Source organism: Scomber scombrus, chromosome 5 (genome assembly GCF_963691925.1).
Source record: "Scomber scombrus chromosome 5, fScoSco1.1, whole genome shotgun sequence".
Taxonomy (NCBI): Eukaryota; Metazoa; Chordata; class Actinopteri; order Scombriformes; family Scombridae; genus Scomber; species Scomber scombrus.
This window is the reverse complement of record NC_084974.1, coordinates 22,320,801-22,345,279: the sequence shown is the minus strand read 5'-3', so window position 1 is coordinate 22,345,279 and position 24,479 is coordinate 22,320,801. Positions and strand designations below refer to the sequence as shown.

Genomic DNA, 24,479 nt, shown 5'->3' with positions numbered 1-24,479 from the left:
TTGAAGTTCCTGTGCTGAAAACATGAAATAGAGTTTTCAAGCTATTTTAATGTAAGGGAGGAATGTTGAAGTGTTCAAGTGGCTCACCTTGTGTCATGGGGAACTTTACAATCAGTGGCTCAAAACAACTTGGAAAAGCTCATCAGATAACTTCAGTGCTGTGGAGGAGCACAATGCTTTCATTTTGCAACTCAAAAAGGTGTGTTGGCAAATAGAATTGTCTGTTTTCACCCTGTTATGCACGACACTTCTGCTCTGTACTTATCCCTTCGCAAGGTTACATCACAACACCACCTCCAATTCAACTCACTGGCCTTGTGCATCCACGAAGATAACAAAAAAGCAAAAGATTCCACAATTTAGACAGCTCGACGGCTTTGCCTTTGTCTAGTCCATGTACTCAGTGAATGTGAGTATGTGAAATTAGAGTTGCCATGGTACAAACTAATCACATTACGAAAACACTAATAATAAAATACATTTGAAATGGTTGGGGTACAACGGGGGGTTTGACAGCACGTAGGAGGAAGGAGGCGTTCCACCAGCACGCCATCGCTACCGGCAACACCTGCCAACAGATAGATAAAAAAGACCTCAAAGCAGCACAACAACGGCGCTGATACTGTTCCAGGCAACAAAAGGCAGTGTCTATTAACACCACTCTGGAAATATGTAGATAGTGAGGTAACCTTGAGTTTAAACGACTAAAATGTACTATTGAGATTAATAGGTGCCAAGATGTGCTATGAAAGGCTATAATTCAATCCAGAGGCATGCTAGATTTATACAGGTAATGAATAACATGACATACCGCTGCTATTTAAATGCTGCAACCATGCCATTTTGTATTGCATTAATCATATTATTTTGAACATTCACATCTGACTTGATCAGGTGGAAGATTTACTGCCTCTACACGTTTTAGTGAAGAAAATTTGTTTCCTTCACAACTCAATGAGTGTTCTCCCCCTGAGTCATTTGTGTAAAAACAGACGTGAGTTTGAAAGAAAAACAAATGGCGAACAAATGCGGCACACTCAAAAAAAAAGACCGACATCTTGTTGTGTAAATGATCCCTTCCATGCCAGGTTTGTGACATACATACGGAGCAGGATTTTATATTTCAGTGTACGCTATAGGATAGTACACAACAAGCTGCAGGAAATGTTCAAAGATACTGAGGGAGAGGAATGTCTGAAGCAAAAGGGGCTTTAAAGTAAGAGAAACTGTTTCACAACTCTGTCCTGAAGGTACTGTTTCTGGGTGTGCTCGAGTCATGTCTGCACATGAAAAAAAGAAAGAGAGAGACAGGTAAAAACATTCCTGAGTCTTAGCGCAATCATTTGGACAAGGTGTTATGACAGAGGCTGGGAAAATGAGAGAGGATTTCAAAGAGTGGTACAGGGAGTGGTATTTTAATATGACTAAATGAGGAACAAGCAGCAGACAACAGGAGATGAAAAGAAAATAGAGGGCCACTTTGAGAAGCCGAGGAGTGGCAACAAGGAAAAAAGAAGATGGAGCGAGTGCCTTTGAGAGGTTGGGGTGTGACAACTGCGAATAAAGAATGGTATAATGAGTGAATGGGGATGGGGACAATCAGCATTAATTCAGTGATTCCAATGATCCTCATTACTCCCATGTCTGAATTTGCCAGTGGTTGTGAAGTCATGGAAATGTAATGCTGCCACAACGAATAAAAGCTCATCACTGACAGGAATTTAACATGCTGCCTGGGCGAGTCAGTGGCAAGGCAAAGCTCTTTTCTACACTACCGCATACACACCTTCCAATATCTACCATTTTGTTCTGTTTGTCAACATTTTTTTTCTTTTCCTATCACTTATTCTACAGAGGCATAAGCTTGCCTCATACGTAGGTAAATGCCACCATTAAAACCTTCAGACTAGTAATTCAAATTCAATTCCCCATAAAACGCCAAAAGATAAGAGGCACGGGATGTGCTGGAGGAGATAACGCTGTGAAATACTTGCATCAAAACACAACTGACATCATCTGTGCCATGTTGTGAACATGCAGTGACTCGCAGGATGGTCCTGTCAGAGGAACAGAGACTGATTCTTGTTTTCATCTCCCAAGAGCAGCAGCAGTATGGTTTTTTTTCTTCCTTTTTGGGGCGTCTACTGGTGACCAACGCTGAGCCACAATAGTGTATATGAATATATTTATGTATCTCAATAATTAACATGAATTACAAATTAGAGCAGGGATAACATGAATATTTACTTGTGTTCCATATCAGAAAGTCTGTTTTGCTCCCTCACAGCTATATTAGGGTCAGTTTTTGCAAGGGGGGTGGGAGAGGGGGGGTTAATAATCATTCTTAATGCACCCTTAATGAGCAATCAATATTTACACCATCATCTAAACACCAATGCCATTTTAAAAGCCATGTTTGCTCATAAGGTACCATTATTAATGCATCTCTACATTTCCCTACTAGCCTGCATGTGTCTGCAGTGCTAAGTGGAAGTGCTGTAAGGATGAGTTATTGGGTCAGCAGACATGCAGCAAACAAATCTGCATGTTAGTACGCATTAATCCAGGAGAGGTCGGGGCCCTGTTTGTTTAGCACATCATACTACCCTCAGCATCTCCTCTGTTGTTTTTATTTCCCTTTTTTGTCTCTTCGTTGTTATTTTAAAGCTGTGTGTGTAATGAGTGAATCACCACACAGCATCAGCAGCAGCTCTGGAGCCAGTGGTCAGACCCTGGGACAGCGTCTGACCTACTTCATCAGGCTCTCAGGGAGGCGTGACAGATCCCACACCACATGGGTGGACAGTGTGGAAGAGGAGGAGGAGGAGGATGGAGGAGCCAGGCTGGGCCGAAAGGACTCAGCCAATCCCCCTGCTCCATCTGTCTGCCACATCCCTCTCCTCTGCATCCTCTGGAGAGCAGAAACAGCAAACCATGCAGAAACAAATGTTAAGATAAATCACTACGATCTCAGCTGCTCTGCTCTTACATGCTCTCCCCTGGTGACATTTCCATTTCACTCCTCCAGCCGGGCTATCTCTTCTTTTCCAAATAAAAAAGACCCCTTTACACTCTGAGCATCCCCCCTCCTCCATTTTATGCAAAGAGAGCTGCAGCCACAATGTCTTCCCCCTGAGTGCTTTCCCTGGCACAGCACAACACAGAAGAGGCTTTATGGGGCGGCCTATGGTGTGCGAACGCAGGAGTGGCTCATGCTAATGTCTCATTTGGATAATGAGGTGTGATCTTGGCAGGATCTGAGCAGCAAGCAGACCCTCCTGTAGTGAGAACCTGGGGGCTAAAATGTCAGCCTGCAAACCCAAATCCTTCTAGGTTTGCAGATGCCTGATCAGGAAGTTCAAAGGTGAAAATGAGGAAGCAGGGAGGTGCAAGGGACCAAGACACTGAATATGCTTCTCAACCTGCCTGACAGCGTGTGTATATTTGAAGTGAGGGTGCAATGATATACAAGATATACACATGTGGCCTTTGGATCTATGAATAATGCAAGCAGTGATGTGAGAAGGCGACAAAGCAATGTGCTATATAGCGCACAGATTGAGACAGACTCCACCATGACAAGCGAAGACAAACAAATTTCACATTGCTTGGGGAGCCTTTGCAAAGCTGACATCATAATGTCTCTTTTCTCTGTCACAGAAAAGAAAGAGACAAATGGCTGCTTGGAGCCACTCTACTGTTAGATAATATATGGTGTGATACTTGTTTTATTCAAGGATATTCTCTCTGTACACTCTAAGAAATGAAACTTGGATGCTGTTTGCATTACGTAGAAAATATTAAATAATTGCAGTTTTGACCATCAAAACAAGAAGGTTTCATTGCATTAACATGATAGTGTAAGTAACAGTATAAGGTTGATGCAACCTGTTTAATACAATCAAATAAATGTCTAAGTCAATTCAACATTAGTGTGTTAAGGTAATTCCACATAACTGAATGATGTAGCATTTAATAATAACAGTTTGGTAAGATTTGCTTGACAGTATTAAGTAATGATCAATTATCTGTTTGTTTTGTCTCATTTATTTGACTTATTATTGCAGGTCCGGTCGACATAACTAAATAAAGTAAATATAACATTTCATTTCTTAGAGTGCAGTCTAACAAGTGTTACTGTGCGATCAGAATGCTATTACATTGAGAAAACCGACAGACCCAACAGTGAGGAAGAAATGCCTGTTTCTCAGCCGATAAAAATGCACCACACCATCAACACCTGCACAGTTTATAATTAGCTGAGCGGCATAGTAGCTCAGTGGTTAGCACTGTTACCTCACAACAATAAGATCCAGGGTTTGAACCCCAGCTGTCCCACGTCCTTACTGTGTGGAGTGTGCATGTTCTCCTTGTGTTTGTATGACTTTCTTGCAGAAATACCTGCAATTTCCTTCTACTAGGAGCAGTCAATATGGCCCTGAAATAATATTACGATAATTCAAGGTAATTCATAGTGATCATGATAATCTTGACGATAAGACAAAACACTCCTTGCAGGATTTTTGGCTCTGCTTGAGGTGGTGAAATAGGTTTGTTGTATTTCCCCCATTTGTTGTTACATATTACTGTGGTTTGTTGTAAATCTGATGATCTTTAGTAACCAAACCACTTCCATACTACTGAAATCGTTCCCCTATTTGGAACTAACTAGAGCTAGATGCCACTAAATCTTACACACTGATCTTTTAAATACAAGTTGTAATACTTGTTAGGACAATTATAATGTGTAATGTCAGCTCAGACTAACATCTTCTGCTCAGTAATTTAAATTTATGCTGAGAAAGCTCCCTCTGCTAGTGCCAACCTGCTGCTGCTTTCCTGCCAACCCGGTGGCAAGCATTTGGAATCATTATATAGACATAGCTAATGTTCTTGGCAATGGTCTCATTTGCGTGCATTGGTTATGTGAAGCCAATTAAATTAAAGTGAGATTGGTAAGGAAAAATACAATAAAGGAAATGCAGGCACTTTTTTTAAAAGAGTGTCAGCCTTTCTCATCCACTTCTGTGCCTCCCTGTCTTCGCCCATCATTGTGCTGTAGGACATGGAGGATAGAGATCCATCGTCATGTTTTTTTGCTAAATTGAAGAGACTCTATCCAGTTTAACCCAAGTGGTAAAGCCCTGTAGCAAAGCTGACTGCACCTCTGCTCTCTCTCTCAAAGTAGCCTGGTACCACGGCTCCGACAAAGGTGGATGAAAGGCCGTAAGTGGAATCGCCGAAAGGTTCACATACAGGCTGACCCTGAGCTGATCTGATATCATCCTTCACAGCTGATCCTGCTAATGTGGCAGGAATTATGCATTGTATTTCATTCAGTCGGGCTCCATTCTCCCACAGATTAGAGCTGTTGTGTGGAGGAGTCAAGGTTAAAAAATATCTAATCAAGTTTAAAAGATTATTCAAGTGGGTCAACAATTGAGTTCTGTTGTGAATGTGCTGCTTCACTGGGAGAAATGTTCCCACATGTCACAGTATTGTGTGCTGCCAAGAAAACAACCGCACATCTCCTTTCTCAGGGGTGATAATGACATAATTTTAAGGCTATCCCGACAAAACAGCCATTCATCACGTCTTATTATGTGCTGGGAAGAAATTTAAGATGGCAGCATTGATTTGTTTCGAGCACAAAAACAGAGTGTGATGGCGGAAAAGCTGATTATCTTAATGAAAGACTGATTTTGTCTTCTTAAGTTGGGGAAGATCTTTGAGGTTTAACCACATTATTCAGCCCCCTTTTCTGTGGCTTTTTCAGCTGCAACATTTCACAGGAGTCACTGTTTGACTGGCATCCCTATTAGATGGTTAAAAGCTGCAGAGAATGAATCGTCAAAAAATAACTTTCATTGTGAGTCTCTGAAGCTGTTTAATTGTCTATTTTTTAACATGGCCTCTGATGCCCGTTAGTAATTAGGCGATTAATCAGATCTGACAACTTGTCAACTTTCCCTCAGGAGATTTCTGAACTGAATGTGAATGAGAGATGTATTTGCTTAGAAGAGGGCCATTACATGAAGTTCATCTCTCTTACTATAGATCCTCTCCTCCCCCTTCCTCTCCCTTCTCTGCTTTTTCTTACAGACTTCCTCTTTCACCTCTTTTTCTGCGAGGGAGGATTGATTAAAACAGGAGTGGTTCATTAGATTCTGACAAGCAACACCATATCTGCAGAACACATGTCCTTGGAGAAAGCCATCTTAGCCCATGTGACTTACCATAGTCGATGCCATCTCCTCAGCAAACACTTTCCCCAAACTAATTGAAACAAGGTGCTCTGTGGCCCTGCTATCTGCCGAGGTGACAGTTATGCAGCTTCCACAAATCTGTCCATGAAAACTGAGGAGCTTGATTAAAATGTGCCTACCTAAGTGCTCCATCAGTGTTGTTTCCCAGTGTGAGAAAATAGCTTTTCTGTGATACAAACAAGTTGTCACGGACATTTTATCTTCCTGACACTGAATGCAAGGTTGTCTCCCTGGCAGGTGTATATTGCTGTGTCAATCTAAAGATCTACTTCAAAATGAAAACAACAGCGTTACAGCCAAATTCATGCATAATGCAGATAGCAGTAGTGCATTTGGATAAATTCAGGTCTTAAAAGCAACAGAACTATGTACAATGGTGGTATGAAGTGACAGATTGTTTAAGTGACATATTTGTCATTGCTCTGATACAGTTTACTGCAGACTAAAAAGGCCAGCTATAATGCCTGAATTATTGACTCTGGAAATACAACACTCTCCCAAGTGCATCTAAATCCAAAGACCATTAAAAATGTGCCCTTTTACAAGGAAAAGAAACAATTATTTTATGTTCAGTGCTGGTCTAGAAATTGCCAGGTCTGTGAGCAATTCAACAAATGCACTGCAGCTATCAACTTGGTCACCTTCCTTTTCTGCAGAGAACACATAGCTAACATTTTGAGACCCAATGCTGCAGCCTTGAACAGCAGCCAGCAGTGGGCCCTCTCAACTGCCATGTCTCAGTCAGGCCTGTCTGAGGCTTTTGGAAGGCACAAAGATGCTCTTTGAAGTTAATGAAGCATCAGCATACTTCTTTACCTCCGCCACCGGGTCATTATGCACAGCCAATGTCAAGGTTGCACAGAGCACTTCAAAGAATTAGAAGGAAATGTGGAGCCCTCCCTCAAGTTCACCTCTAACAGTCTCTTATTCATGTCATTATAACAGGTACTAAATCTACAAGCTGCTCCACATTCACATAAAATAGATTCTAAATAGGAAGATTTCTTTTACGCATATCTGTGAAGCTTAATGGCATTCTGCGATAGTGCAAGACATTATGCTGACAAGCCCACGTTAAGACAGGAATCGGCTAGCATTTCACAACATCAGCAAAGAGCACATGAGCACAAGCATTGTATGATCCCGGTGTAAAGTGTCCATGTTGCACCTGCATGAGACACAAGGGCAGGGTAGTTTGGTCGATGTTTGTTCACGCTGCTGCACTCATCTCTGCATCCTAAAGCGCTAAAGCATACACATGTTTGACAGTCAACTAGCTGTTTGTGAGCTGTTGTACAATTTGACTGGCCTCCATGTTGGAGCTGAGCCTATGAACTGTGCATTATGAGGGGAACTGGGTTGTTCTTGTCAGTGCTACTATGGGAACTGGCAACATGCTTTTAGGGCTTGTATTGTACCCTTTGGGAATGTACCTTAAACAGAAATGCAGGACTCTTGCCATCTAACACTATAGAACAACACTTGCAGCTAGAATCCAGCCAGCCTTTTACTACAGAGGATACAAACAGACTGCCAAGTGCTTTGTGGCACGTAATAAAGAATATGTTTTGGCATGTTGGTACTTACAACGCCAAATATCCAAATATCAATAATGAAGTTCTGACAGCCAAAGAAAAAGTGACAATCAAATAGTCAAGTAGAAAATGCTGAAAACACTTTGCTTTAATACATAATTATATGTCCCTGAATTATAAGTAATAACTTCTATTAATTACCGTGAACATGCAGAGAAATAGGAGGTAAAAGAGACCTACAGCTGAGAGCGAAGAATGTTTTCACTGCTTCAAAATCAATTATTACATTTCCTTCAAACTGCTTCTGAAAAGCATTACATGGCTTTAAATGTTTAAAAAAAACACAACACACACACAGAAAAATGCCTGGATTCAAATTCCGCATGCAGATAAATTTAATCTGAAAGTGCTCAAATTATTTACCCTCACATTGTTCACCTCAGTCACTCAATAAAATTATACGAACAAATGATGAGAATAAACAAAATGACTACAGGGACAATAGCAGTGTGGTTTGTTAATTTAGGCAATCAATGAAAAAGCAGAAATAGAAAATGACTTTAGTGCCTTTGTTTTGTCTTTAAAAAGGGAATACGGTACTTCATGCTGAGGAGTAAAACTCAATAAAAAGCTGTACATAATAGCTGTACACCAGTACATAATAGCACACTGAATAGCAGGAAACAGAAAAAAAAAGTATGCAATGATACTGTCAGGCACAGCTGTTCACTTCACACTAAGCCCCGCGTTCCCAGAGACACAACATGAGTCAACATGCAAAGCAATGCAAGTTAGAACACCCCCGCTTCCCAGAAACCAAGCAGCACAAAGAGTAGAGGAAACGCCTTTCCAGTCTGACCAGAGCAAAACTGTGACAGTCTCCCATACCGCACACACAGATGGTACCAATAGAGAAGGGTCTCCACGTTTGTAGTACGTATAGCAAATACAGATCTGGTAAATATTGTAGCAAAGGCTTTGATTGCAAAATATCGTCCCCTATGGATAAGAACCCAGAGGAACCACAGTGCGTGTGTTCCGACAATTATCTGGAAAGCGAGGGAATTGAATCAGTTTTGTTCAGCATTTTGTTTTCCCCAGAAGACACATGGAGAAGAAGAGGAAGAAGAAGAAGAAGAAGAAGAAGAAGAAGAAGAAGAAGAAGAAGAAGAAGAAGAAGAAGAAGAAGAAGAAGAAGAAGAAGAAGAAGAAGAAGAAGAAGAAGAAGAAGAAGAAGAAGAAGAAGAAGAAGAAGAAGAAGAAGAAGAAGAAGAAGAAGAAGAAGAAGAAGAAGAAGAAGAAGAAGAAGAAGAAGAGACAAAAGAACAAGCACAGTGCTCAACTGCAAGAGAAGCACAGGCTGTTCAGAGAAATGTGAGTGTGATGCAAGCAAACTATGATCAATACAGTACCATCACCTCAAACCCCCATTTCCCTTGATGTTATTTTAGGTGCTGATAATAGACCTACTTTATACCGCTCCCACACATGCGACTGGATGCATAACAGGGAACGGTGGGAGGGGGTAGCTGTTGTGTTCTCACAGTGAGTGCGTGTGTGTGTGTGTGTGTGTGTGTGTGTGTGTGTGTGTGAAGCTCTGATACACAAACACAAAGACTTTTTTTTGTTGTTTTCCCTCTAACCTGCCACATGGTGCAGCAGGGAGCCACACAGCCTGGGCAGGTAGGAGACAGATTGAAAACAAATCGTTGACCTGCTACAATCACTTGGTCTGTGCGTGCACATAGATATTTGTAATGAAATGAGCCGATGGGGGTCTGATGGTTGCTGACCAATTTTTTAGAGGGCTACTGTATTGACGCAAGCCATGCCAGAGTTACTGAAGAGACGGAAGAACAGAGATTTCAGAGACCGCCTTTATCGAAATTACCTGTGATGTTGACGTCCACGATGCCAGTGCGAGTCCCAATGCCGTTGGTTGCGTCACAGACGTACGTGCCGGCCAGGTCGTAGGTCACCGGCCCCTTGAAGAACAGGGTGTTGTTCTTGATTTCCACATTACTGGGCAGGGAGCCATTCAAACTGTGAGGAAAAGAGGCAATAATACAGACACCATAAAAAGGCAGAATTACACCACACCACAGTAAAAATCCCGTTCCCAGGAGCTGCAAAGCAATTCAAAGCACATGAAAAATACAGTCTCTAGTGTCAAACAAACCTGCATCTGTGTGTGTGTGTGGGGTAAGATAAATACCAGGAACATTTGACAGCGCTATATTTCAGCCATCATCCATCAAGTCCAAACTAAATTATGAGGACAGGGAATCCCAGCAGGTCCAAACAGGTAAGACATAACTGAGGCCTAAGGACACAGGCTTTTTTGGCATATGGAATACAAAGCAGACAGTGGTAGGTGAGGGGGTGGGGTGGTTGATATAGGAGGTGCTTCCTTCCTCAACTACAGCACAGCTCACATGGCTGAACTCAAAACTCAGGAGAGCTGTCAAAAGAGGCAGCTGATCAAGTGATAAATGCAGAATCTACCAAATGCTGGGCTGTCAATGAGAACTGGAACCTGTTTTTCCTGCCTGAGGTGTTTGTCTTCATGGTTCACTATCTCTACTACATTCAGGCTCGCTCATGTCCTTTGATCAGGTCAGCACACTTTGAGGTCATGGATCATGAGCATACCAATCCTCCATTCTATTATCTGGACCCCTTTTATGGTGCCTAAAGGCTGAATAAGGTATCAAATTTCATGAAAATGAGCATTTCCTGCTGCCTTCCTCTCGATCAGCTTCATCAGCTGCTGAATGGATCTAGCTTACAAATAAGAAGACAACTGTGAGAAAAAAAACTAAATAAATAAAAAGCCCGCTGTGACAGTGGTGGGTTGCTGGGTGTTGGTGGCAGTTTCTGGATTCTGTAAAGAATAAGGATGCTGCAAAGACCTCCTTCTTGCACTCCTGGGCTTACTCTCTGTTGGAAAGACAATTTGAGATCCGCTGGTGTGTGAGATCATTAAAAACAACTTAATGCTCCATTTATTAGAGCAGAGAAAAACAAAATGACATTACAGAGAGGCAACAAAATTAGGTCTCACACTAACAATGGTCACACATCAAACACTTGAGCTACGCTAAACAGGCTTTCAACAAGGCTCTTCAATGGCAGGGGGGAACAACATAGTGATGAGTTATTTGTTAATTAATCTATCAGTTATTAACAGCTGATCCACATGTGGTTAAAATGTATTTAACGTTGCAGGTTTTCAGGTTGAATCAGTATAAAAAGCACACTATGTTTTTTTAATTTTCATACTAACAATTTAAAAGTAATGGGAAGAGCTCGGGTTATGTTGTTTTTCATTTTGCAGCATGGTGACACATTCACAGTGGAGTTAGGTGCAAACATCTCTCAATACTGTATGCTATGATTCAATAATCAGTTACCTTGTGAGCCTATATCAAATGCTGAGTTCTGCAAAGCCCAATTGATTTGCTGCAGAAATAAAAGGCTGGCAAACTGCGATTCACCACAGATTCTGCGGCCACTTACGATGTCTGCATTTGTGGGAGACATCAGAATGTATGCATGGTTGTGTGGGTGTGTGTGTGTGTGTGTGTGTGTGTGTGTGTGTGTGTGTGTGTGTGTGTGTGTGGAGCCTGAAGGGCAGTATTATGAAAGGCTAACAAACAGCTTGAGATTGATGCAGATTCTTTGATGACTGGCTGGTCTGCTCATGTGCAAATATGTATGAGATGTGTGCGATAGATGTGGGAGGTTTGAGTTGAGTTGAGGGGTGGGGGGGCTTCAAGCCTCTACATCAACTCATCATCCAGAATTTGCTACAAACTGCATGATGGTGAGGAGGCGGTTTTAAACGTGAATGTAGAAAAATATTCGGTGTGTGTTCATAAACTCAATATGTTATATTTCATTTTAAGGATAGTTTTACGTGCATGATCAGGTCTATAAATAAGACAAGGCAACAACAGGCAACTCATTAACAGAGATTCTAATAATCATTCAAGGAAGAAATTGAGGCTGCTTACTGGACTTTAAGTGCAGTGTCTTTAATTAAACATTCATCAGTGTTGCTGGCCTTTAAAACATTTTAACATTCAAGTTTAATGTTTATTGTGTGGTTTCATTCTCTTGGAATAGTTGCAGACAACATTAGGGAGTACTTATGTTAAATATAAAAACCTATCAGCCTTCGTAATTTCCATAGCATGGCTAGACTGGCTGTGCTACAAACTGCAGTGATGCTGCTGTAGAAATAAACTTAAATAGCATTTAAAGGGGCATTAATGATGAAGTGTGTAGAGTTTAGTGGCATCCAACAGAACAGCCTCAGCAGATATGCAATGTAATAGGTGTGTATAATTACCTGAAAATAAGAATAGTTGTGCTTTCATTACCTTAGAATGAGCCCTTTATTTCTACAGAGGGAGAGGGCCGTCTTCCACGGAGCCTGCCATGTTGCTAAGGTCCTCTCTCTAGAGCCAGTGTTTAGTTTGACCGCTCCGGGCTACTCAAACTAAACACTGGCTCCAGAGAGAGGACCTTTCACACTTTTCATGAATTTCATAGCCAACATAGGTTCTCCTACATGTTTGGAAGGGGACTGGGAGCGGGTATTCAGTTGGTTACAATCTGCAGCTTCCCTGCTAAGATGCCATTAAATTCTACACAATGGGCCTTTAAGTAATCTATGACTTTCATTCACTGTTACTGGTGATTAAGGAACTGCCAGCAGTTCTCTTAGGGTAGAGATTAATAGACCTAAAAAATAGAATCACATTTTCACCATAGCAATAAGTAAGCTAGCTGTGTAATTAGAGGATAGATTGAGGTAATAACAATAATACTGATTTCTTTTTTTTATTTATAGCATTTCTGGGAAACTGAAAATGCATCATGGAGGGAGGGTATGTGTGCGCTGTTAATCTGCTAAAGCCAATTTCAAACAATTATGTTATTTTTTATAATAAATAATTCTTCAGCCCTGCACTCCCCCACCTACTATTCTCATTTGCATTGGACACTTCAGTGTGCGCCCAAAACAACATAAGAGTGCCCTACAAACAAACATTTTCTTAATATCAAACAATACAGTTAAAATGGGGTGTGTCCTTTTTTTTTAGTCGACTCTTGTTCGCTATTTCAGAGCAGTTCCCCATTAACCCATTTTGAGAAAAAGCGCCGGCATTCTGCTCTGAGAAAAGAAAAAAAAAATCAAAGATGCCTTCTTCAAGGACTGTATGCCAAGGCTTTCTGCACACTCCATTCAATTGAGAGAAAACAAACAGAAGAAGGGAGAAAAAATTAATGCAGACGATGCAAATACAGATTATTTTTTATAATTTTAGTTGCTGTAACGGGTCACATTCATTTTAAAGAAACCCATCGACCTATGACCTCATTGAATAAGATCAATACAACTGAATGTGTTTGGAAATAACATGGATCTGTATCAAAGGCATTATTGGATTTGGCTAAACATCTGTGTAATGTGTGTCTGTGTGTCTGTGTGTGTGTGTGTTTGTGGTCAAGTGTGACGTAATCTTGCCAGCCTGTTCTGGATCGTTCCGTCACAGCCTTGTGCTGACCTCCACAGTGGAGCCCTGGGGAACCTTCACAACAGATTTGGCATCTCATTTTCAGTGCAGCAATGGCCGTCCCCTCCTATCTGTCAGCACAGTGCCCTCGTCTTTCTATATCACATCTCTTCACCATCCTCTTCTTCTCTCCCTATCTTCCATTATCTCTCTAGAATCTTCCTTTGCTCCGATAAAAAAAAAGAAGCAACCAGGCCAAATCTTCTCTATCTTGTCTTCTTCTGCTGCTGCTATGTGTATATCAGTGTTTCTGCCCTGAAAGCTAAATCTATGCATTAAGTGGCTGTGGCTCAGGAGGAAGAGTGGTCGTCCACCAATTGGAAGATTGGCGGTTCGATTCCTGGCTCCTCCAGTCCACATGTTGATGTGTCCTTGGGCAAGATACTTAACCCCAAATTGCTCCCGTGGCGGTGTATGAATGTGTATGAATGGTTAGTTTCCTCCTGATGTGCAGGTGGGCCCCTGCCATCAGTGTATGAATGTGTGTGGTGAATGAATGGGTGAATGAGACATGTAGTGTAAAAGCACTTTGAGTGGTCATAACGACTAGAAAAGCGCTATATAAGTACAGTCCATTTACCATAAGAAAAAAAGGGGGAAAAAACTTCCTGTGCCTCATTAAAATCCAACAGGGGCCTGTAGAGTAGATACAATGGTCTATTAATCCACACCCACTCAAGTACAGTGACAAATTTCTTAACCTAGCCTTCACTGAGCAATTACAGTCAATTGGTACATTTATATCTCAATTTCGCTGTATAATACTTTCATTCAAAACTTTGACTGTGACTCAGAAAAGTCTCCTTATGTTCAAAGAGATAAAGCAACTTTTTTTTTTTTTTTGCATTTGGCACCAATAAAGAGTTCAATCAATGCAAATTATAGCAAACAATTCTGCCTTGTAGTTGTACCCCTTCCCATTTAACAGAGCTTATATTTTACTGTAAAACAGCATTTCCGCATGACCAACTTTCATGCCATTATTCAAAGCAGATCAAACCCGGGGTTATTTGACGATTCCCAGAGGCTTGAAAACATGTTTGTATCTCTTCTTGCTATTTGCAGTGATGTCAAATACACTGATGTCAGCCCTCCGGTATGCCGACCTAATCCACGGCTGCTACTCCAGCTTCAGCCTCACTCCCCTGTGTGTCAGGGACAAACAGCTGCATGCTGTGCCCTCCAGAGAACACAAAAGCACTAACAATGACGCTTTCTTACCCCTCTACCTGCATGCTGGTCCCCAGACTTCAAAGCACAAACCCAAAAGGAGAGCAAACCCCGCTCTGTTTGCATTTATCTCCCAGTATCTGTGACCATCAGGAAGATATGGGTGTGTGTAGCTGCTTTAATAGACCTATTGTGCTCTGCCTCAGGTCCAAGTCTTATCTTCATTAAAGGTTTCATAAACAAACTAGAAGAGTGCAGATCTACGCTAGGTATGTCTGGGATTCATGTACATTCTAGGTTTTATTTTAAGATGCATAGAATAGTGTAATGGTATTGTAACATGGTGTCCTCCTGGGTTCGCCTAACCATATAAATTTAATAAGGTAACAACACACATTTAAACATTATCTACTCAGAATATTTTATTATAACACACTGCATAAAATGCCTCCCTCTCACCTCCCAAACAAAGAGGTCCCTCTCGGCTCCCTTACAGTCAAGATGGCAGTTAGCTAACAAGAACATGGCCCTAACTTTAGTGGATCATAACATATCGGGTATAAAATTATGCTGCAGATGCTCCGGTTCAAGATGAAACCAAACATTTCTATAGAGTCAGTTTTTTGTGGCATATGAAATGCAAAGGATTTGGTTAAAGACTAGCCGATTGCCAGAAATTCTTGTGGCCCCTACCAGCCAGTTAAGAGGAGTAAGGAGTCAGTAATCAATGGTGGTATAAAACATGTTACAAATTAGGTTTTTTCCAACAATTGTGAGTCACTGTAACCATGAGAGATCCCCTTAGCATACAGTCATAAATGTGCACAAAAAATAAAAAGGCTGATGGTTCCAGTAGATGCCAGACTGGCTGCGGACAGATACACACATGGACACACGCAACCAAACACATGATAACAAATACACAGAGACACATTTCTGGAGAGGATAAAGAAAACGAATGGTGGAAAAGAGCAGACTCCATTCGACTAGCACATTGTATGAAATTGCCTCCCTGTGCTTTAGCAAGCTCTCCACAAAAAAACCCACTTTTCTTTCCCCCCAGCCAGAAATCTAACATGAGAGAAACAACACATAGCCATGCTCTTGTCTCGTCTTCTCAGCCTTAAGGGGTTTTGTTAGGGTTTAGTCAGACTCACAGTTTCCACTGGTAGATCGTGACAGGGGGGTTAGCATCAGCCCTGCAGGTCAGCTGAACATTCTGACGGTTCAGGTACCAGTTCCCATCAAAGCCCTCGATCTTCACCTCGGGTTCATCTGCAAGACAGGCATGCTGATGTCAGTGCTTCCCTCCACAACAAGAAACTGTTTAATTATTTCAGCTCTGGTAAAGCGTACAAATATTTGATTGTAACATACTTGTAAAACAGTAATGCTTCAATTTCATCCATTAGTAATTAAGTGGTTCTCTATTCTTTTTGTCAGTTAAATCATCCCAATTATAATATTTTTAATTATCTCAAAGCATATGTGATCAAATATGTCAAATTTCAAACAACTCTGTTTTCAAAACCCCATTGATGCAAATAGTTTCAGATTAATAATAAGTCTAGTATAGGGACCACAACTGGACGTGGTGTTGATCAAGTCTTTTTACTACACTGCTGAAAATGTTTTTTTTGCACTTATAAAAGGGTGTAAATCATGATGAATTCTAACAAAAAGCAGTGAACCCATGCATACTGTAAGTAGAGGTCATGATTCAGTTTCAGTTTTCCTTTTTTCTGAATAAATAAATAAAAAAAACTAAAACTGGGATTGGGCGGGGCAACTGGGTGAAAACCAGATTTTAAAAAGACCTAATACTTAAAGGTGGTCTGGTGCATAATCAGCAGCTCACTTGTGTTTTCACATTACATACTGGGTTGAGCTGTTTGCAGGAAGACCTTGTTTACTATAAACTATACAGTGATTGGTGTCGTCTTACAGGGGAAACATGATTTGGTACATGGGAACATAAAATAAAGGCAAAAATTAAATGTATTTTATCATAAACTGAAAAAAAACTTGTAAAAACCAAACACTCGCTCATATAGGAGTTTTGAGAGATTGGATTCTTACATTGCACATTGAGCACCACGCTGTCTGTGATCTTTTCATTTCGGTAGGTCACAATACATGTGAGCTTCTGTTTGTGGGTCTCCCGGCTCGGTATGACCACGTAGTTGCTCCGTACCGTCACCGTCCCATTTTGGTTGCGAGTCTCCTGGTAAGTGGCTTCACCCTTCAACCTGGTGTCCCATTTGATCACGCTTGGGGGCTTCCCATTGGCTGATACACAAGTGGCAACAGTCATCTTGCGTTTCTGAGCCCTGGCCACAATGGTGGGTGTTGTCAAGGTCATACGTGTCATAGGGCGAGCTGTAGAAAAGAAAACACAAAGCAACTAAATCACTAAAATGTAATTGAAGCTTATTAAACAGAGATCTTAAGTTTTTTTTCTTTCACTTTGCATCTAATTTTAGAGCCTAATTTTGTCTACTTCACCTACACTCAGCCTTAGATTTGATGAAAACAGCTATTTGAATTAAATTAAACTCAGGGGCTGAGATGAAAACTGTGTTGTAACTCAAATCAGGCAAAGTTTTGCTTCTTTCCCTTCTCAAAGCCAAAGCAGTTGTCAAATCTCTCACAGATGTAGAACCCACTTGCCTACCCAAATGCACAGTCATCCAATTTGAATCCTTTGTGAGTTGCCAATTAGCAATCTACTCTTAGTACATCAAAAGGCAGGCTTGAGCTTGAGCGAACGCACAACTGAAAGAGATCTTTGAAGGCTGCTGGTTGGTTATCTGCACTCAGGTTCCTGATGTTCACTGAGCCACAGAAGCCTAAAAAGACCTCAGAGGCTCAGTGACACAAAATGGGAACTCAGAGCTGACAAGAAGCTCTGGCAACAGGGACTACTTAAGCCAAGTACGTTTTCTTTTACTGGGACTTAATAGAAAACATACCAACACTTAATTTCTAATTAGATCTCTAATCAGAGTCAGAGAACAGCCTTTTCAAAGCTGTCTCTCTTCAAGATTAACTACATCTCAGATACTCCTTTTTTTTCCCAAGATGAGATTATTCAAGCCAAATTACACACTCTGAAGTGGCCTTATTGATTTCCGTCTCACCTGCCATTTTTATTGACTGCTCTCTGCGGTAGTTTCCTATTTTATAAAAGCCATATGGGCCAATCTGGGATTGGTGTTAAACGACACATCATCCCACTCATCACATCACAAGTCAGTTAAAATGATTTTCACTTCAACACTGAACATGTATAATCAACTACAAGTTCCACAATGGAGTGGGAGCCTTGTGGCTGCTGCAGTACGGAGCTTTTCACAATTGCAGACTGGGAGATATAACTGTAAACAACCAACCAGCAGCTTTAGCAAATAGAAACAGGCCATCTGGTTCGAGGTGCTCTAAAGGAATTCAGCTTATTTTACAACAAAGCCTGTGGTAATGTAATGTTGATGAGCAAAGCTGTAAAACTGTTTCTTTTTGCCTCTCACTAAAAAGGAAGACATCAGTTTGACCCTGTTTGGCCGGCAGTTATCTGATTTTAAAGGAAAATGTTTGTTTCAGTCAGATAGAAACTAGATTTGACATAAGATCAGGCCAGCAGTAACATGTTCTAGGAAATCACTTCTTAGTTGCAGTTGTAGAATCTGATTTTTCCATTTTTTTTAGGTTAAAAACTTGAACCACTGCACAATTACACAATCTGAAAAATGAATTGATGACTCCGATTTTGATCTGCATAGTTTTTCAATGTTTTCGCTAAAGCAAAATATTTTGTCAGTTGTGTAAAATTACAAACACTGCATATTCAAAAGCCTTAAAAATCACTGATAGTCTCCAAAGTTTACCACATTTTCTACAAGTTCTTACCAAATACCGTGAGGTTGACCATGTTCTCACGGTTGCCTGCAGGAAACGTGGTGTACTCGCAGATGTAGGCAGCTTCATCAGACAACTGCAAGTTGGAGAACATGATGGTGGTGTCCTCCAGTGAGGGCGTACGGTGACGAACTGCTGCTTGCTTGAAGCTGACCCGCTCCTTGAAAGGCGGCAGAACGGACACACCGAGGGCAGGGTTGGCTATGGCCACGTTCTGTTTGGTGCCGTTGAGGAGCTTCTGCCAGGTGACTTGAGAGATCTTGACAGGTGGGTTACTGTTGCTGAAAATGCAGCGCAGCTCCACTTGTGAACCCACAAAGCCGGACTTACTGGGGTCCATCTGGACCATCTGACCGTTGCCAGCTAGAAGTAGAAGACACACAAAGAGAGAAAAAAAACAACATTTAATTACGATTAACAAGTGTCCAAGGCCAAGCAAAGCACTCCAGTCAATAGCGAGTACATGCACTGAAAGTCAAGGAGTCAATTCAACCTCCTAGGTAGTACATGCACGCACAACACTGGCAGGATTTAGCCACACATTCTCCCATACAGCAGTAGCAGGGTCAATTCCCTATACATCAATGTAAAAAGTTGGTACTTTTCACAGTGGTTGTGTGTAAAAGCTTGGGGAGTTGATATTAACATAATGGGCACATCTATACAACCCTGTCTTTGTCCACGAGGGTACTGTTTCTGATGAGATGGGAGGGCTGAGCAAGAACCAATGCATCACTAATGAATGAGTACAAGGGCAGTGAGTTGGAGCCAAGTCATCGTCTGCTGTGCTCCCTCCACCTACCCAGCTCCACACTGGCTAGCCCATTGTAATTTTAATTACTTTTTACTCACAAATACTTCAGTGATGCCCAGAGCTACTATCAAAAGAAACAATGTGGAGTCCTGTGTAAGCACTCAAAACAATGAGAACACACACATTAGCTATATAAAAAAACACAGCAATTATGTTCCTCTTCCCTACTACTTAAACCTGTGAGGAGTTTGGTAGTAAAACAAAAGTGTCAAACTCCTTTCTTTCTCATGCCCATGTCTATGCTCACATTGTAGTTAATGTTCTTGAATTAGATGTTCCTTACATACTGCCTGCTTTTATCTGGTGGTGAAACTGTGATCATTTTAGGCTGTTTTATGTTATTGTCAAGTGCATATCTTTAGGATTCTTGGTCAGACAAAATAAGCAATTGCTTGCTCTCACCTTGAACTCAGCAGATTAACTGATATTGACAATAATCTTTCATCAATCTGTCATTCAATGTGAATCTTAAATACAGCTAAACAACTGCAACTTTCATCTACACCTGATCTGATCTGAGTCAGGAATGATTGCAGTCTGAACACAGGTGTCATTAAACTGCTCCAGGGACTGTGCATCCTGTTGTCTTCAATCTTTGTTACACATCACACACTCACACACACATACACACACACACACATCTTTGTTATCTCAGGCTCTGATTTATGTTCCTTTCCAGGTGAAGTCTGATGATGTCCCATTTCCTGGTCCGACAACTGGCGGCTGGGCCTGTATTTACAACCATCCGCAGCTATAATTATCTCCTATGGATAGACGAGGACCCACAGGAAGAAAGACTGAAATTCCTGTGTTAATCACATGAACTCATAAAGCCACCAGTGAATCAGGTCATAAACAGAGAAAGTATGTTGTGGTCTCAAGTGGAGGACTGGGGTCTACACACAGGCATCACAAGCAGAGCAGCTCTTTAACGCTGAGTTACTGCATTACAATGATGGATAATCGCTGTGTTCAGAGATAAAGTTTGCACAGGGGTCTTTAAAATGTATAAGAATGTGTGAGAAATATCCATTAATGTACACACCCACTGAATACAATATCTGATGTAGTCTATCTTCCAACTATACAGGAATCTGATGGGGGGGGGGGGGGCTTCTGTGCATGTAGGCTGTCAGATTGTCTAACTAGCAGCAGCAGCAGCAGTTAGGAAGATTTTTCTTATAAAAAACTGTAGGTAGTCAGCTGAAGGACACTGGGGCACAATACATGCAGAGAAAACAGTTGGTGCAGACTCTAGCAAGAAGATTAAGATGAACAATGTATTTTTCCCGCATCCTTCACAGCTTTCATGCAACTCTCAGATTGAATGGCTTATGCTGGAAAGCAGTGCATTATGAGAGAAAGGCAATTTCTATCTATGTTATATGCTTTCTCTCAAGTACATCCTTTGCTGCCTACATGAAATCAGAAAAAACAAACAAAGTGACAACCTTTTGAAGCTACTGAGTGCACATCATCTTTCATTTCCTACTGACCACATCAGCAAGACCCTTTCTATAGAGATTTAAACTTGGGGGATTTGAAGATGACAGATTGATTTACTAATACAGTGTGACAGGGAGGACTGGCAACCTTGTCATCTGCACTTTGAGAAACATCTGTGTCCTTGCACAGCTCAGGGCAATGCTTTACTCTGTTTTTATCACTACTTAGATTACCAGTTGCAGCAGATATAGTATGATATTTTTTGAATAGCAAACACAATTTACTGTGTGACAACACTGGTTAAAGTTTAATCTTTAGTTGGGGCGAAGTAGGGGGAGATGTTTGTGCAGTGGGGCTGTAAAAACTCACAAATATGTACCTGGCCAGACCTCACCCACTTGAATACTAAAACAATACTGTCAGGGGCTGCTTGTGTGAAAAGCTGCAGCCCCTCCTCGCTCTGCCCTTCCTCCTTTGAGTCAGATCCCACTCCCCACTCAGATTGAACCAAATAAACAGCAGCTCACGCAAATGGAAGCCAGAGGAATAGGCATAATTATACAGCTACAGAGCCCAAATCCCCTCCGTGAAGGACCAGGGGCGCCCACAGGGACCCCTTTCACTCAAGGACTGGAGGAGTCCTTGGCTGAGCACACAGTTGAGCTGTAATTACAGACTACACCACAGAGCGGCAAAGCCATAGAATAGCAGAGCCACATACACGCAAGAGGCATTAAGGAGGTAGATTTTGGGAGGGTTATGGGAGCCAGTGATGCAGAAACAGAAGAAGAAAAAAAAAGATAGGCAAAGTAGGGGAAATGCAGAGCTGGCGAGGGGGATAGGGAGACAAAGAGGAAGGTGGAGCTTCTGGGAGATTTGTAGGTGTGCTGCAGGTTTGAGGTTGGCTGCCGTTGTAACTTCTGCTGCTTTGTTCTCACACTGACAAAGGGGTGACTGGGGGGACAGTCATGCTCTAATACACCTGGGGACAGACACTGCCTTGAGAGTTGCCAGTGGAGAAAGGAGCCTTATTTCTGGAAGGAAAAGCAACAAGACAAACAAACAAAGCGGAAAGTATGCCCAAGCTGGCATAATATAAAAAAAGAGTGGTTTGATTCACATAGGTGAGTGAGCTGACTTGGATCAAGGGGGCCATAAGGGGCACTATTAAAACAGCTGCTGCACCGTCTGGCCCAGCACTGATAGCAAGAGACTCCCAGGGCCTCAGCACAGAGCTGTGCAGAGAACATTTGACTGTAATAAGATCTGGCCTGTCAGGCAGCAAGGAAAAGCATGTGCTTTGTGTTGTTTGCATATAGAGCATTGGACAATGTGCGGGGCATGCTACACTGAATAACAGCCTTCAGTCAAATGGCCTTCCTAGGGTGCATGGATGGACAATATCCAGAAAGATGCAGGGCAACCTTTACTGCAAAGAGTTGTGATTATAAAAGAAAGAAGAGGGGCGAATGTGTTTAAATCAATGAAATTGTATTAACCAGATGGGAAAACAAACAAGAATATGAAAAACAAGCTTGATTCCATTCTGAAATAAATCAAAACTGAATGAAAAATATGGCATTAACATTTTATATTTGCTTTTTGTCTCTGCTGCAGAAAAGAGTCAAAAATCAAATATACCACATTCATACATCAGTTTGCTCCAAATATTCTTCAGGAAGATGTAAAACCAGACCTTACTCTATACAGAAAACAATAACATCTCCAGTACAATATCATAAAACCTTAAACAGAAAACCAGGGCTCCATTCCCTATAGTCTAGGAAGCTCCTTTTGAATAGAACAACTGCTAATTGGCAGCTCATGTCGGATATGTAACACTATTCTTTTTTCAGCTGAACTGGCCAACAACCAACATTTCAAAAGACAATTATTGGCTCGTTTACCATCACTTGGTCCATGCTGGTCCAAAATAAATCAATTTGTGCCAAAGTCAAGTAAGTTCAAATAATTCACCTCTAGCTGCTGCAATTTGAGGCAAAGAGGCAACGATAAAATAGGACTGAATGCATATTTTACAAGAGACACTCATTAATGTCTTCTATTTAAAGCTGTACCATGCAACTTGGCAGACTGTCAGTCCCAAATGGCAGTGAGACGTCTCTGTTTGAAGTTTGAATACTTCAAAACCCAGGAAAATGTGTAATGTGATGTCATTAAACTGCACACTTCTTGGACTTAAATGTCGTCTTCTCTGTGGTTTTTGGGGGGCGGAGAGAGTGAAGAGTTTCCATTTTCACTGGACTGAGCGCTCACTTTTCACATTTAATTTAGGCATTTAGGTCAAATCTATGACGTCTCAGTTTGTAGAGATGAAACCGTCTTCTCTGCTGCAGCTCCGCTTTGTGAGTCAGGCAGATAAATCACGCATATTTTTGTATAAACTTCGTTCTAAGTGCAGCTTTAAAGCTTAACACATGAAGACACATCATCTCCTCATGCTTGATATGCTTTGGTTATTCCATTGTTACTTAAGTGGGATGCTGATAGATAAAACATGGCTTGAGCCACGCGGGATAATGACTGTTTAATGTAGTCCCAGTTCCCACGGCAATGGAAAAGGCCTCTGTGCTCCCCTATTCATGGCCACACATGGGGTGTTTAGGGGGAGTCCAAATCTTCTGTCTGTGCCTCTCTCTCACACACACACACACATGCACATATTGCCCATTAGATGCTTGTTTATTCCCCTGGTGGAATCTTTTATTCTGTTTTTGTAAGTATTTTGCTTGTGTTATCAACAGATAGAAGAGCTTTTCAAATGCTTTATAAAATGATTTGTGGTGTTACTGTCTCTTAGGGATAACTGGGAGCTATCTCACTATTCTGGATGCTTTGATACAACCATATAGAGCATTTACATATGCATGAGGGGCAATATTCTAGGTTTAATGTTGCTTTTTGCTCACTGTGGCCATTTAGCCTTTTGAGATGGAGCAGAATGTGTCAGAAAATGTGTTTTAATCTACACTCAGACATTATTTGATGGTGCTTCAGCCAGGTCTCTTGGGTAAACAATGGCGTACCTGCCAAAGCAGCTCTCTTTACCCTCTGTCTCCCCAAGCAAACATTCAACTGCCTAGGCAAGCGAAACCTCACTGGAACAGATGGTTAGTAGACCTGTTCCTAATTTTCCACTATCTGGTTCAAATTTGAAATAGTCTTTTGTACAACACACTTGTTCGTTGAGGACAATGTAACATCTGTTGCGCTGTAAATGTTAATGATTATCGGGAATATTTATTATGTTAGGCAACTTCCCAATCTGGGACTGCTCCATGAAAGAGGCTGTGCATTTTATTTTAACTATTCCCAATGGCTCTTTGTTTGGGGAAGGGAGAGGCGTAATGGCCGCATACCATGGAACAGTAGTCGTGTGTATTCCTCCGGGGTTATAAAATTACAGCTTTCAGGTTGGTAGTGCGTAGCATCGGCCAGTCAGCCGCGCGCAACGATTCTCACCTAATGTAGCTGCGTGCATCGCTTGTGAGGAAACACAAGGTTCTGAGCACAAGCCCACACACACACACACACACATACACGCCCCTCGAGCGGCTTTAAGGCATTTCAAATGTCAAGGGGATGCATCAGTTCGCCTGCAACGGAGCTTCTCATCTTAGTTCATCGGGATAATGATTCATCCTTGAATGAAAACACTGGAAAACACCACAACTCCATTTTGCTATCAGAGGATTTCAAAGAACCAAACATAGAAGATGACACAGTG

General features: G+C 41.5%; 1 protein-coding gene across 1 annotated transcript in view; it reads right to left on the bottom strand.

Annotated features, from left to right (window-relative positions):
• Positions 1 to 24,479, bottom strand: part of nectin1b (nectin cell adhesion molecule 1b) — a 78,051-nt gene that overhangs the window by 7,658 nt on the left and 45,914 nt on the right. The window contains exons 2-5 of the mRNA XM_062419659.1: positions 18,463 to 18,834; positions 16,636 to 16,935; positions 15,714 to 15,831; positions 9,693 to 9,844 (exon numbers count right to left, since the gene is read on the bottom strand). Of these exons, the coding sequence (XP_062275643.1) occupies positions 9,693 to 9,844; positions 15,714 to 15,831; positions 16,636 to 16,935; positions 18,463 to 18,834 (942 nt within the window). The remainder of the gene's footprint in view (positions 1 to 9,692; positions 9,845 to 15,713; positions 15,832 to 16,635; positions 16,936 to 18,462; positions 18,835 to 24,479) is intronic.